We start from the raw sequence: 15,171 nt of genomic DNA, 5'->3' as shown, positions 1-15,171 counted from the left end.
TGGACAATACACCTGAGGGCAGCAGAGGTGTGAATGTGGCATTATACTGCTGTGGCTGGTGATGAAGAGGCAGTCAGAGCCCCACAGCTTGGCTCCAACCCACAACTGGAAGGGACAGAGCTTCCTGGAGCTCAGACTTGTCCTGCCCTCCCTACACTTTCCTCCAGAGCTTGGCAGAGATGAGGAAGCAAGCGTTTGCTTTCTGCCTCTCTTTGCACGCCCAAGGACCGAGCAAAGAGCAGCCCACTCAGCCAGCTCTGATGCTGGAAAGGTTCAGCTTTAGGGCTCCCTTTTCCTCCTCTGTTACCTCCCAAAGGCAAAAGACACTTGCTGGATTTTGTTACCAGAATGAGGATCTCAGCCCTTTCCATTTTATTGGGGCTGTTCTCAGAACTGCTTTTCTTGGCTCTTAAGGGGAAGTTATTCATCCCTTTTCCAAGCAGCCAGCATCTTCAGGCACTGGCAATTTGACAACTTAATATTCTTTTTCCCTTTGTAGGATGATCACAGTGCAAAAATGATAGCACATATTCCTGTCATTCTATTCCAGCATGGAAATCAACGTCCCTGGCACATCCCAACCCCTGCATCACACCCCAGCTGTTCCTGAGCAACGGGATCTCCAACTCCTCCACGGCTTCCTAGTTCCTGTTGTTCTGAGCAGTGAACTAAAGCCTAACTCCAGCTCCTGGATTTCAGGTCCCTGCAGTGAAGCAGCATGCTGCCTCCTGAACCCGCTCTTCAGCAGACAAAAAGCTTTCTTGCTACAAGAATGTTCAGCACCAAGTGTGAAAAAAGCCATCCCAAAATTTATTCTCAAAAATGTCAACAGAAACGCATCAGTAGATACTCAAAACTACAGAGTTCTCAGAAGTCATACATTCACAATGTAGAAATGTGACAATTGGGATGCCTTTTGCGTGGTCTATGTAACAATATCCATCTTACAGTGTAAACAGGTACTGGTATGTTCTTACCCACGAGTCCAGCAGGAAAGGCACAACTCGGCATACAGAGATCATAAGCAAGAATCAGGTGCAACAACATCACACAAACTTTTGGTAAATCTGCATTTTTGGGGCCTTCCACGAGAGACTGGACTTGAAGATTTCCTGCAGTCAACAGCCAGGTTTCTTTCCCTCCTTCAGTCCTTCCACACCAAATGCTCCCTCTGCAGCCTGGTTCAGATCCCACTCCACATCCAGTTCCAGCAGGCGTTGGAGGAATAGGGAAAGGTCAGTCCAGCAACTCCTCAGGTGCTTCCACTAATAATACAACAGGTTTTGGTTTCACATAGTGCATGGAAGCATCTGCTTGGATCTCAGTCATTACAGTGGTCATTATTAGAAAAAATAGACACTACAACTACAAAAGGAAAAAAATGAGGTAGATAACTTAGAATCCAGATGACTATCCCAGCAACCTTCATACATCACACAGGGATCATTAATTACCATTTTGGTGGAATGCAAGCTCACAGACCACCAAAAAAACCTTAATGACCAGAGCAGGAATGCCATCCAAAAACCCACAAAACATTTAACCTAAGCATGAATACTTCATATTTAAATACAGGTTTACACAGACTGATCTCCTAAAGTACCCAAACGAAAAAAAAAATAAAATAAAAACAAAAAGTCTCTTGCTAAGGAAACCAGTTCCCATGGCAAATTGCAACAGTCACCTGAGATTCCTTGCAGAGCTTTCAGACCTGACTTCCCAAGGCAAGTCTTCCCTTTCAAGAGGAAACAAACAAAAAAAAAGTATATACATACCCACCCATGCTTGTTTGGGGCTCTTGGTATTGAAATAAAACATCTAGGAAAAACTGCACATCTTTGGAAGCAGGAATTTTGGCACTATACTTGAAGGACTGTCCTAGTAGTAGTATTAAATAAGCAGCAGTCAACAACACAAAGAATTAATTTCTTAGGAGCAGTGACTAAAGAAAAACAGCAACTTGCTTTTCATAGAACTTCTGAGGCAAAAACCCAAAGGAATTAAAAAAAAACTTCGTAGTTTTTATAGCAATTATTAAGAAAAAGTACATTCAGAAACCACACAGAGCCAAAAATCCAAACAGAAAAATCCTAAGAGGGTGGCAGACATTCTAGGATATTTACCCGCATCAATAGTTTCCATTTCTCATCAGTAAATAGAAGCTTTTCCATCAACAGTAGGTTGTTTCCACTCTATTCAAAACCCCCATTATCACTCTAAACAAAGAGGTAAATATTCTAACCTTTGGAATTTCAAGTTGTAGAAACTTCTGTAAGGCTTGTACACATTAAAGTCACACGTAAGAACTACTTTGCAAGACCCGCATCTTTCCAAATAGAAGGAAATCCTATTCTTTATTAATTACTATTTGCAAAGCAATATCATGATTGTACTCTGGGCAACTCTTACAAAGACAACCATAAAATCATTTGCACGTCAATAGGAAAATAGGAGGCCGAAGTGGAATCTCTTAAAAATATACGTTTGTGTCTATATATATTTGCTCTTTCTGTAGGTCAGCTCCTCCCGAGTCTTTAGCTGACGGCGATTTTGTTCTCCTCCAGGAAGAGAGGGAACTGGTGTTTTGGCACGCTGTCTGCGGCGCCGCCCGCCTTCTCCGCGTCCGCGGCGCCGCCGGCCGGGGCCGGCTCCGCCTTGGCGGCCGGGGCAGAGTTCACGGGCGAGCCCCCGGCCACGGGCACGGGCAGGGCGGGCAGGGCCCCGCTCTGGATCACCGAGATCTCGTTGGCCTTCACGGCCAGCCCGTTGCTGAGCACGGCCGCGTACTGGTTCCACACGGCGGGGTCGATGCTCACCGAGGGCGCCACCATCTCCTTGGGGAACATCTCCGACACCTTCTTGGGGTCGTTGCCCAGCAGGGCCATGGGGTTGTCGATGGACAGCCGCCTGCCCCGCCTGGCTGAGTTGTTCCACATGTGGGTTCCTACATGGACCTTCCGGAGAGGGGGGGAAGCAAAGAGAATTGTTAATTCTGCAGCTCTTCCACGGTGGACCCAAATTCTACTTTGCTTGCAGCCAAGTAGCCCAAAGAAGTCAGGCTTGCTCTGTTTGCATTCAGGTAAATATCAGGTTGGGTGGTTCTTGTCAGAGTTCCCTTCCTGGCATGTGTAAGACGCAGTCATTCACTGCCTGACATCCCCGTGGCTCTCTGGAGCTGGCTGCTAGAGGACTTGAAGGACTGTGTTTTACACTTGGAATAAGTGCTGTTGGCAAAGACACGCTCTCTCCCCCAAAACAGAAACCACATTATCTGCTGAAAACAGACCATACTGAAAAAAACACTGGGTAATGCAAAAAAACACCAAGTAATTTGGCAGAGGTTCATTTAAGCTGAAATCTCCACACCACATTCTGCTGGGGCTTCCAGCAAGGCACTGCTCACACACTGCTGAGTATTTTCTCTCCCCACCAGCATTTATGCAAGAGGACTGAAGAGCTTGAAGAGGTTCCCACAGGGAGGGAGAAGTGCAAGTGAGGGAGCTGGATCCCTCACGGGGCAAATGGATTCATCTAGCAAAAGGACAGACTCTCAGCACTTCTTCAGCGTGTGCTTAGCCACAATCCCCAAGCACTTTGTGCCATCTCAGGATTATCCCAGTTTATCCCTCCTCATCTCACGAAATTCCAAGCAGCGCAGTGTAATGCATTTACCCAGCAGGCAGCATTTCGTAGCAGTCTATGAAATGCTCATGTCTTGACACATCCAAATGCAAATTAAAAAAAGAAAGCAATCTGCTTAGGGAGGGCTAAGCCTCCCCTTCCATCCCAAAAGGAAAGTCAAGGACAGCAGCAAAGGACCTGTGGGTGATCTCAGTAACACTCACACAAAAAACTGTGTGGAGAAACTCAGCAAGGAGACAAGGGTCAAAAGTAGGTATTTGAGGAACTGAAAGAAAATCAGTGCTGCCTCAGAGGCAGCAAATATTAGAAATATTATCAAATATATATCTAATATATCAAATATTAGAAACAGCCTTTCCACCCCTAGTCTTAGTCTCACAGACCAAGGAGATGACAACAGACAGGACCCACCTTGAGGTTGCCTTTGGTGGTGAAGGCTCTCCCACAGATGGTGCAGGCGAAGGGCTTCTCCCCGGTGTGGGTGCGCTCGTGGATCTGCAGGGCGCTGGCAGAGGAGAAGTTCTTCCCACAGGTAGTGCAGATGTGCTGTTTGGCAGGACGGCAGAACTTGGGGCGTGGCACCAGCAGAGGGGTGACCCCGGGGGACAGAGCTGGAGGGCCAATGAAGTGGCCAGTGCTGAGGGGACGATCGCTGGGCAGCTCCATTTTTATCAGGGCTGGTGGGGCTCTGACAAAAGCAGCTGGAATACTGCTTCGACCTGGAAAGAAAGCAAAGGTGATGCTTATCCCAGCCTAATTGTGCTTCCAAGCTTAAGCCTGGCTGAGACCCTAAGCCCCGCCTTTGAAGCTGTATGTGCCTGAAGAGCACATCTGCAGAGGCCACCACTCTTCCTAGGATACCCCAAAACAAATCAGGTCATCCCTGGGTTTGTTGGTGAGCTTATGAGATAGAAAGTCTTTCAGGTCAAATTCAGATCAACCTTAACCTCAGTGCCACAGAGCCTGAAAACCCCACAGACTATTTTAGGGTTTCCACATCACACTCATGGGATAAGCATTTTTCCCTTAAAACACCAATGTGTATTTTTAAAGAGCTATAAGGAGATGTCAAGTGAGCCCATGAAAGACAGAGAGAGCACAGTCTACATTAATTTTAAGGAGATGACAGCAGTTAAGCCTTTGAATTTTGGGCCTGACTTAGGAAAACTTTACAGGGCCTATGCCCTTATCCAAACAGAGGAGCAGGAAGAGGGGAAAGCTGAGGAAGTTTTGTTTCCTGTTGGTCCTTTTAGGATTGATTTCCTCCTGCCCCACCCCAAGTCCCTGCCAGCATTCTGCACTACTCACCGTATTCTCCATTTGCAAAGTGTAGCCCAGGCTCCTCCTTAATGACCTTCCGGCCGATATTGCCGTACGTCAAATCCAAAGCTCCGACGACCCCTTCCACCTCTGCAGGAGCGCTCTCAGCACCCTCTGATTTGCTCCCCGTGCCTGCATCCTCCTGGTTGTTGAAGGCGGGTGACTTGGAGCTGACGCTCTCAGCCTGGCTGTTGGCCGGGGACGGCGCCTGCAGCGACGCGGCCTCGGAGGCGGCGGGGCTCCTGCCGTTCTGGTAGTCGGCGTCGCCCGCCACCGAGGACGAGTCGTTGGTCATGCCATCGCTTTCTGCCGAGCCGTTGTCGCTGGACTTCAGACTGCTCTGCCGCTGCAAGCCCAGCGAGGAGGCGGCAATCTTCATCTGATTCTCCAGCGCTGCAACCCCAGAGAAGGCGGCGGCCGCGGCGGGCGACTCTGATTGTGCATCGTATGGAGTAGGAGGTTTGGAGGAGCTCCTGGGGCCATCCTGAGAGTCCACGTCGTCTTCCATGTCTATGCTTTCCACGATCTCCTCTGGGCGACCGACGTCTCCGTTCTTCTCAGGCACGGCAGGATCCACCTCGGCGCTGTCGCAGGGGGCTTCTGGCATGGGCGTGTTGGGGATCTGCCCGCCCATGTGCATGCGGATGTGCTGCTGCAGCACCACAGCGTTTGTAAACTTCTTCTGGCAAATGGGACACGAATGCTGCATCTTCAGGGGGGTGTTGGCCCGGTGGACACCATAGTGGGTTTTAAGGTTCCCTTTGGTGGAGAAGGCACGGCCACAGATCTTACACTTGAACGGCCTCTCCCCGGTGTGGGTGCGGTAATGCATCTTCAGCGAGCTCTGGCAGCTCAGCACTCTGTGACAGATCAGGCACTCGTTGGGGTCAGAAGTGGACTTGTCGATATTTTCAACCAGCTGCTGGAGCTTTGATGTCTCTGAGCCTTGCTCGTTTGACCCACCTACGTGGAAGATGCTCACGCCGCAGGCAGCTTGTGGTGAGCTCAAGCTCTGCTCCGTTCCCGACTCGTGACCGACCGCCCCCGACGAGGAGGAGCCACCCTCGCTTTCGGGAGAGGGCCTCGACTGCAGCTCACTGGAGAACGTGCCAGGCAGAGCCTCCTTGATGCCCGCCAGGCTGGAGATGGTCTGAGGTGCGCCGGCGGCCGCAGAGGTAGGCAGAGTTGTTAGGAGAGGTTTGCTGTCCACAATCAGGTTGGATTCATCCAGTGGCACAGACATCCCGTACGGGATTCCAGTGCTGGTAGGAACATTGTCCAGGTGCTCGGGAACTGGGTAAGGATTCATCTTTATGTGGGGGTACTTGTCTTTGTGACGCTGAAAATGCACTTTGAGGTTTCCTTTGGTCGTAAAGCGGTTCCCACAGATGTTACACTTGTAGGGTCTTTCCCCGGTGTGGGAGCGGAGGTGGATCTGCAGGGCACTGTCGTTGCCAAAGACCTTCCCGCAGAACTTGCACTTGTGTTTGAAGAAGGGCTCCTCTGCGTTCGGTTTGCTTTCGGACACGCTGATGTTGGGCGGCTTCCCCTTGCCCTTCTTTGAGGAATCCATCACGGACGAGACGGCCGAAAGCGGGTTCTGGAAGATGACCGAGCCGGAGGACTGAGGTAGCAAAGGATTTGGGAACTGAGAGATGGAGCCGGGCAGGCCTCGGCTCCCCTCTGGCTTCAGGGGGAAGGAGGAGGAGAGCCCAGCAGCCAGCGAGCTGGCAGCCGCAATGCCAGTGTTAGAATGAGGTAGTTTTCCTTGCTTCAAGGATTCCAGTGATAGGCTCTGGCTTCCAGCTTTCTGTCCGATTAAAGCCACGGCAGCCGAGAGCTGCTGGGACATGTGGGCGCCCAGAGCTTTGAGCGGGTCAGTAGCAGCTGCTATGGAGGGGTGCAGGGCGTGGGGGGCCATCATGGCAATCTGGATGCGGATCTGCTCCGTCAGCTGGATCTGCTGGAGCTGCTGCTGCTGCAGGCACACCAGCTGCTCCAGGATCATGGGGATGGCGTTGAACCCGGCTGCCGAGGAGGAGATGGCGTCGGACGTCCGCTGGTTCACGGCCACTTTAGTGCCACGGATGGTCTGTAAAGTCACGTTAGTGTTTGGTACTTTGGGTTTTGGTAGATAGCTTAGGCCGGCGGCTGCAGGCGTCAGGGGGGGTTCTATTTTAAGGTACATTCCTCCTACCGGTTCAGCATCCATTTTTCCTTCTCTCTTTTCCACAGAGCCAGTGCAGCCCTTGGCCTGAATGTCCTTGCGTGTCCTGCCGTCCATCCGGTCGCTCGGGAAGGTCCCCAGAGGAGCCTCGGAGAAGCTCTCGGGGGGGACTGTCCCCTCGCTGTCGTTCATGATTAGAACAGGTGGATTTTTAGTGCAATTTTTCTTATGCTCAAGGAATTCGGAGAGAACAAAGAATTCTGCACAGCATTTCTCACAGATTTTGGTTTCCTCCGTGCGGCACCTTTTGGAACTCATTTCACCATCTCTATCACCTGGGACGTCTTGTGGACTCCCTTAAAATAAAACAAAGTCACATTGTTAATTGCTAGATTTAGACCAAGCATTCACTATTAAGATCACTGACTCCACCCAAACTGAAAATTCAAGTATAAGACACTGGAATCAAGTCTGCAGATCAATCTGAAGTTCTGCTCTTTGTTTAGATGCCAATTCCTTCACAACCCCAAACAACTCTGCATCTCAGTTCAGTTTACAAGAAAAAACTTATTTTAAAACGACTCTCACAAGGCTCAGTGAAAAGAGATTTATTCCAAATCCTTTTATACAGGTAAAAATCCCCTGGAACAGTTCTGCAAGGCAGCACCTGCAACACAGCTTAAAAGGAACACCAGGACAGAGAAGGCACTGAAGCACTGAGCAAAACACCACGCAGGAGATACCTGCTGTTTACACTTCAGGTTCTAATGCTGTTAACCACCTCTCAAAAAATTCATACAAGATCCTTAACACAGGAATTTTGAGCAATTCCTCCTGTACCGATCTAAACGAGTTTTGCTCTGCAATTATGAAAGTAATTACAAGCCAAGAGGGCTGACAACAGCCAAGCAAGGCCAATATTAGCTCTGAAATCCTTTGAAAGCAAACACACTCCAATAATAATCTGTACATGGACACAGTAGCAAGGAATGATTAAATCCAGAACTTGACACTGGTACGTGCCTCCATTGATACTTATGATTATTAAAAAAATAATACAAGTAACAAGTCCTGCTCACAAAACCGCACCGAGGCATTTCCGACCTCACAGGAGGCTCCTTCAGCTGCACCCACAACTCACCCACCTTTGGGAAGGGGCAGGGAAAGCCAAGCTGGGCTCCAAGTCCACTCCTGCCCTTCCACCAGCGGCACACCACAGCTCAGACTGGGCAGAATTTGTACAGGGACAAAAAAAACCCACCCCAAAAAAAAAAACCAAACTCGGGGAAATATCTGAACTGCAAGAGGTGAAGAGAAATTATAACCAAAACAGGATGTTTTTGCTCAGCCTTGCCATCCTTCGAACAACAAACTGCCAGCCCGCTGGAGGTGGGGCAGAGCTCGGGGCAGGAGGGGGAGGCAGAGAGGGCTGGGGCAGGATTCCAGCCCCATGGGCTGGGACATCCCGGAGCTCACTGTCTCTGCTCTCGTTCCGTGGGTGCCAAGGTGCAGGGTGGCACCCCTGTGCTGCCCAGACCCCCGGCTCCGGTGCCGGGTCCCCAGCTGCCCCCAGGGTGGGAGGAGGTGAAGCTCAGGAGCTTCTTGCGGCTTTGGTGTGTGCAAGGTGTGGCCAAACCACCCCCGGGTGTGTCCTGAACGAGGAGGGGACCATGTCCAGGTGGCAACCCGAGCACATTACCCTGCTCGAGGGGGTGTAAAACCGCTCTGAGGGAGGATATGGCAAACCGTGTCACTTCTGGCCCCAGCAAGGGCACCGTGTGTGCTCAACAAAGCAAACTTCAACCGTTCAGTGCTGTGTGGCAGGGAGTGCATGGGAAAGTTTACTTGCAAAAATAAACATTTGATCAATAACAAAAATTCCTGAGTATCTGAGGCCTGTTCTGCTGTGATCTGCAGAGCAATAAATCCAAACCTGCACAAGTCCTTGAGCGGGGAGGAAGGGAGTTCTCAGCACTGCTAGGATCAAAAATGTTTGGATGCCTCCCATTTAAACAGGGAGAATTAAACACTTCCCCTTCAGCCCAAACAACTCCTGAAGTGAAAGAAACAAGAATGGCAGCACTCATTTCCCATCCCAGATATCATTAAAGTGACGTCTCTAAAGCTGATTTAACTCTAGAAACACACAGAGAAGTCCAGCCTGCAGACAAGTACAACTACTGCACAATGCTGAACGTGGTGAACAGAGTCAACCACGATCAGGAACAGATCATTTTAAACTCGTTTGGCAAGAGTCTGAGCAGATATACTTGGAAAGAAGGCACCAAGATTAAAAAAAGACAATAAGCCTCCAGAACTATTCCACACTAACTTGAGAGGTCTTTGCCTACTTTCCTGTTTCATAGAATACACTAAAAACATAAAAATTTCTTTACCCTTAAGCATTTGGGGCTTTCCCAGTCCCATCTCCCAGGCAGAACAACACTGTTTCCACATCACGAAATACTAAAAAATAACCTCAGCTTTTACTTTTTCCAGTGGCACAGAAAGGTCTGCACCAAACACTGTTGCCCACCCCCAAGGAGATATTCCAGGATAATGTCTAGACAAGCCCTCAAACTTTAACTGCTTCAAAGCATCCGATCATTTATCTCCTTCCCCTTGATAATACTTCTTATTTTTCTACTTCTGCGCTGATAAGATCACACTCAATTCAATGCCCCTTTCCCAATCTCCAGCACAGCCCCCGCTCCTCATTTTCGTAACTGTGAGGAGCTCTGGTGCCTTTCCTGGTTCTGAGCAGCAGTGGCCATCTCAGAGAGGCTCCAGTGCACTGAGGGTCCCCGTGCTGGGTGGCAGAGCTTGGCAGCCCTGCCTGTCACATATTCCCTTTCCCTGACAGTGAAGCATCAGCTGGACTCGGAATAAATTCAGTTCAGAGCTTGAAACGACTTGCTGCATGACCAACAGGGAAGTTATGCATTAGTTTCCCCTTTTACCTCAAAGAAAGGGATTTAGATAAATTCACAAGTAGGACGCGGGGTTATTTTACAGTAGCTGGAATAACAAAGGAGCAGCTGACTGTTTATGTAAAACACCCAACAGCTTCGGTGAAAATCATCTGTAACTAGCTCTTCTCCCGGGCCCAAGGGCTGCCAGCAGAGCCCCTCAGCTGCCCCGAGCCCAGCAGTGGCCACCGAAATGAAAGAACAGCCTGAACTGGGGGTTTTTCACGCCAGGAGGGCAGCTGTGCCCAGCACTGCCCTGCCACCACCATTCCTGTGCACTTCACTTCACCCTCTCCAAAGGCTGCCCAGGGACAGGGCTTCTGCTGTGGGATTTTTACCTCCCCACCCCCGAATTTCAGGAATGTTATCTCTCAGCATCTAGTTATCCAATAAGTTAGAAGAATGCAGTAAACCCAGCAGGGGGGTTAGATTGAATCACTGGCAAATGGATGGATAAAATCCACTATTGTGTAGGACAAGGCAGTCATCGACAAGGAAGGCTGATAAAATCCACACCGCTCAAATGGTGGTTTTTTTTTTTGGTGTTTTTTTTTTGTTTTTTTTAAGGAAAACAGTAAAAGGAGTGAGGTAAATCGAGTTTGATGCAATTTCAAGAAGGGTGCTGCTGGCCTACCACTGATCTAAGCCATTGGTGACTTTTCCCCTCAACTTCATTTCACTCGAATTGGGGTGAAACACAACTCAAGCTTTCCCACCCACTTTTTTTTATTCAGCATTTTTGATACCTTTGCCCACAGCCGACATCTGACCAGCTACTTTTACTTTAAGGTTAACAAAGACCACGCACCTCCCCGGTTTAAATTAACTCCCGGAGGATTGATCACCACTCCTGGACACGAACCCTGTGCCAGCAGCTCGCGGTGGCTCTCAGGGTCGCGGTCCCCGGTGCTTTTCTCCTCCTCCAAAGGAGAGGACCCCCAAAAGCTCTAAACTGCCCCAAGCCGCCCTCCTCCCACTACCAAACACCATTTAGCACTTTTCAACTGTGACAAAACCACTTTTTTTGAGTAAGTAAAACGCACGACAACTTACAGAGATACTCCAAAGGCCTTGATGCTTGCTACGCTGAATTCACCAGCTGCGTTTTCCTACCCCAAAACGCGGCAGAAAGCGTTATCCCCACAACCAGCACTTCACCTGCTCACACGCCCTCTCCCAAAGCTTCGATTGTTGTGATTATTTTATTATCCGCTCACTAATTCACCCTTTGGCCTATCCACAACTTCAGGCGAGACATTCACCCCAAGACAGAACAAACCTCAGCGCATCAACGCCCGTGAAGAGCGGAATAAGCGCTAAAACCCGCGGGGAGAGCGGAGAGCGGAGGCGCCGGCCCCCGAGGGAGCAGCCCGCTCCGGACGGGATCAGAACCGCCCCGGGCCGGGCCGGGCTCGGACCCCCTGGTGCTCTCTGCCGGGCTCGGAATCCCCCCCGGGCCGGGCCGGGCCAGGCTAGGCTCAGAACCCTCCCCGGGCCGGGCCGGGCTCAGAACCCTCGGTGCTCGCTGCCGGGCTCGGAATCCCCCCCGGGCCGGGCCGGGCCGGGCCAGGCCAGGCTCAGAACCCTCCCCGGGCCGGGCCGGGCCGGGCCGGGCTCGGAACGCCCCCGGTGCTCGCTGCCGGGGCCGGTCGGTGGAGGGCACTCACGGCCCGCGCTCCGGGCCACCAGCACCCCGGGCGGGGCCACCGCCCCCGGCAGCCGGCGGAGCGGGCAGCCAGCCCCGCAGAACGAGCCGGGGTCGCTCCGGCCGGCCCCGCGCCCCCCGCCCTGCCCGGCCCTACCTGGAGCACGCTCAACACCCGCACGGCGTTTAGGAGCGAGCTGAGCGGCGCAAACCCCGCTGCCAAGGTCAATTGCATGAGAGTCCTAATTGTGAGCCTGACATCAACTTACCACCCACGGCAAGCAGGAGGAGGCAAAGGTTAGAGCAGCAGCTCTGTCAAAACGTCACATGCCGCCGAGCGCGGCGAAAGGCTCCGTCCCTGCTATGAATATAATGTTTCACGTGCGTAAAACGAAAATGCAGCCGGGCATCGCCCCCTCCGCCCCCCGGCACCCTCTGCCCCTTGCCGGGGCTGCGGCACCCCGGGCGCGGGGGATGCTCCCGCAGCCCGGCCAGCCGGCAGCTTCGGGCAGGCGACACAAACCTAAGATAAACCACCACAAAACTCGGGCTTTCCTCGTCCAACATCACTCTCCAGTTCTACAGAGCTCGGCGCACGAATCGGAGATATAATTGAAGCAAAGCTACGCTAATTTTACCCTGAGGGAAAAAAAAGAAAAAAAAGGAAAAAAAAAAGTTGCAGTTTTATACTGTATTTTTAAGAACGAATCCGATTTTTAATGGCAGCAATCCAGCACAATAGGCATTTTCAAGCCCTTTGTGGAAATGCTAATTTTCAGTGTGTAGCATTATTCCCCTGTGACCACCTGCTGATTTTTTGACCTGTTAATGGATCCCCAGGTTCGCGGGACACTTTAACCCGCTGCATTGTTCACAGAGGTGGGTCCCAAATCGCTCTGCGAAAAAAGGGAATACTTGCAAAAAAGGAGATAAGGGCTTGATTTTATTATTACGAGTATGTGTATAGCCTCGCTAATGCCGCAGACAAATCCCTGCGGAATTTCGACTTTGTTATGCAACTTCATCACTTATTATTTACGGGCACACCTGCAGCGGGGAATATCGGGACTGCTGGGGAGATGGGCGGGCGGTCCGGGCCCGGGTTGCGTTTCGGAGAGCGGAGATCCCGCAGCACGGGACCTGCCCCGACCCCCCAAATCCACAGCACCCCGCGAGCAGCGGGAGAATCCCCCCAGGCGGGGGCACAGCCTCCCCACGTCCGCCGGCCTGGGCGGCCGCCGAGGGCTCCCGAGGGATTTCACCCAGGGTTTGGTTGTTAAAATTGAGAACGGGAGGGGGGAAACAAAAAAAAAAAAAAAAAGCCCGAACAACAATAACAAAAAAGCAGCTGGCCATTGCCCCGGAGAGCGCGGCGTGCAGCGATCCTCCCTCCCTCCCTCCCGCACGCCTCCCCCGCCCCAGCGGCCGCATCAGGAGTGATTAACCCTTTTGTTTCAGCGCGGGGCCGGAGGTGCCTTTCCAGCAGCGGGCAGAGATTTACATGTGGAAACATCACCTCCATCCCCCAACCTAACCATATGCACAAAGGAAAACAGTCATGCATTAAACATGGGATTTATTGCCTTCTGGCCAGCATGCTGTTTCTTAAGTCACCATTAACCGGACCCAACAATTGCACATTTCGACTCAAAGAAGAGAAGAGGGAGGAGGGAAAAAAAAAAAAAATTAAAGAGCCCGAACCTCCTGCGGGCTGGGAATAAGCAGCTCCCGTAACGTGCGTGGGTTTTGATCAGTTCTAGGCACGGAAACAAAACCCGTCCCAAACGCAAAGATCCCAAAGAAAGTTCTTGGGGGGCACACGGAAACATTTGGGCACAACAACCACAACGACTCCGAACAAACTCTCCCCAGCCGGGACGGGACGCGCCCTCCTCCCGCCGCATTCCTCCCGGGAGCGTCCCGGGCTCCGCGGCGGCAGCGGGGCAGGAGCCCAGGCTCGGGAGGATGCTGCTCCGGCAGCCCCGCTCCCCTGGGGGCCACCAGCGAGTGCCCCCTGCCCTTCCCCTGCCCGCCCGCCCCACCGGCAGCTCCCGGCCGATTCCAGGCAGCATTTCTGCTTTTCCCGCGGCGCGGCCCGGGAACGGGAGCGCCCCAAAAGCGGGGAGAGCGAGCCGCGGAGCTGAGCCCCCCACGCCGCCCCGGTACAGAGCGTCGCGCACACCCCACATTAGCTCACCGGAGTTATTTTAGGAAGTCGGAAATCAAAGATGGCTGGAGGTCAAGCTACAAAAGGTCCAGGGCGATTGTGATCTCCAACAAAAATAGTCCGAGCGTGGAGGGGGTTTTTTCCCCCTCTTTTTTTCTTTTTTTTTTTAAGCCCCACAAAAATTCTCCTCCAACTCCCGACAAAGTGCTAAGCACACCGAGCAAACCCAGCCCGAGCCATTTCCGAGCCCTCCGAAGTTCCGAGTGATTTCTCCCCCACCCCTTCACCCCCATCCCCCCAATGCCCTCCGCCTCGGGGAGCTTTTGGGGCTCCCCTCCCACGCGGCCGCGGCCCCACGCGGGACCCGGCGGAGGCTCCGCGGGCGCGGGGGGAGCGTGCGGGGCATTGCTGCGCTCCGCAGCCGCCCCAAGCCGAACCCCCCCAAAAATAACGAGCAGCCCGTGCCTCGCTCAGCCCCGCGGGCGAGCTCGGCCCCCCAAAAAAAAAAAAAAAAACCCGGGGCCAGCCGAGGGCAGGCTCCCGGCAGAGCCCGCGGGGGGAAAGGCGCGGGGGGTGAAGCACGAGGGTGGAAAAAGCCCCTCGGGAAGCGCCCCTCGCTCCGCCGCCGCCTCCGCGCATCAGCCGAGCCGGGAGCCGCGGCCGCCCCGCGCCCCCTCCGCGCTCACCACTTGCAGCATCTGGGGGCTGCTCCTCGGAGTTGATGTGCTGGGGCTTCGCCTGCTTCCGTCGCGACATGGTGCACCAGCATCGGGAGCATGCAATAGTAGCAATTATTTTCCTCTTCACAACAAATTCCTAGAGTTGGGAAATTTGGGCGGAATGCGCATGTCAGAGTAATTATTATTATCAATAATGCATTGCGATTTATCATGGGTCCCTGACGGCTGATTGGCCTGAGTCCAAGGGCTCACAGATTATTCAAATCAGCCCCATTGATCCGCGCAGCGGGGCACGCTGGGCCATGTAGTCCCCGCGCCCGGCCCGCCCCGGCGGGCGACAAAGGCGTGAGCCCTTTAGCGGGGACAGCCCCGGCCACCCCCGGTAAACAAACACCCGGCAGCGCCGCTCTCCCCCTGCACGCCGACAATACCTTTGTTTGTCTCACCTGCGCCGTTTATACCGTGCTTTAGCGAGTTTTTCTGCCCCCCTGCCCTAAAGCACGCAGCAGCCCGGGACAATGCTCATCCTGCCCTTTGTCGCTCGCTCGGGGGGCAAGGGAAGCGCACCGAGAGGGGCGAGC

General features: G+C 52.7%; 1 protein-coding gene across 4 annotated transcripts; it reads right to left on the bottom strand.

Annotated features, from left to right (window-relative positions):
* Nucleotides 1-792: 792 nt before the first annotated feature.
* SALL4 (spalt like transcription factor 4) lies at nt 793-14,914 on the bottom strand. Of its 4 annotated transcripts, XM_038159350.1 has the most exons (5): nt 14,597-14,914; nt 7,160-7,485; nt 4,951-7,054; nt 4,054-4,361; nt 793-2,954 (listed from the first exon to the last, which is right to left on the bottom strand). In XM_038159350.1, exons 1-5 carry the CDS (start codon nt 14,664-14,666, stop codon nt 2,535-2,537), a joined length of 3,228 nt encoding a protein of 1,075 aa, XP_038015278.1. In that variant the 5' UTR covers nt 14,667-14,914; the 3' UTR covers nt 793-2,534. The 4 variants fall into 4 exon arrangements, with proteins under 4 accessions (XP_038015278.1, XP_038015277.1, XP_038015279.1 ...); XM_038159349.1 differs by having other exon boundaries at nt 4,951-7,485; nt 14,597-14,913; XM_038159351.1 differs by lacking the exon at nt 14,597-14,914 and adding an exon at nt 13,941-14,168 and having other exon boundaries at nt 4,951-7,485.
* Nucleotides 14,915-15,171: the final 257 nt, after the last annotated feature.

The sequence above is a fragment of the Motacilla alba genome, chromosome 20 (assembly GCF_015832195.1).
Source record: "Motacilla alba alba isolate MOTALB_02 chromosome 20, Motacilla_alba_V1.0_pri, whole genome shotgun sequence".
NCBI lineage: Eukaryota > Metazoa > Chordata > Aves > Passeriformes > Motacillidae > Motacilla > Motacilla alba.
This window is presented reverse-complemented; position numbering and strand designations above follow the sequence as displayed.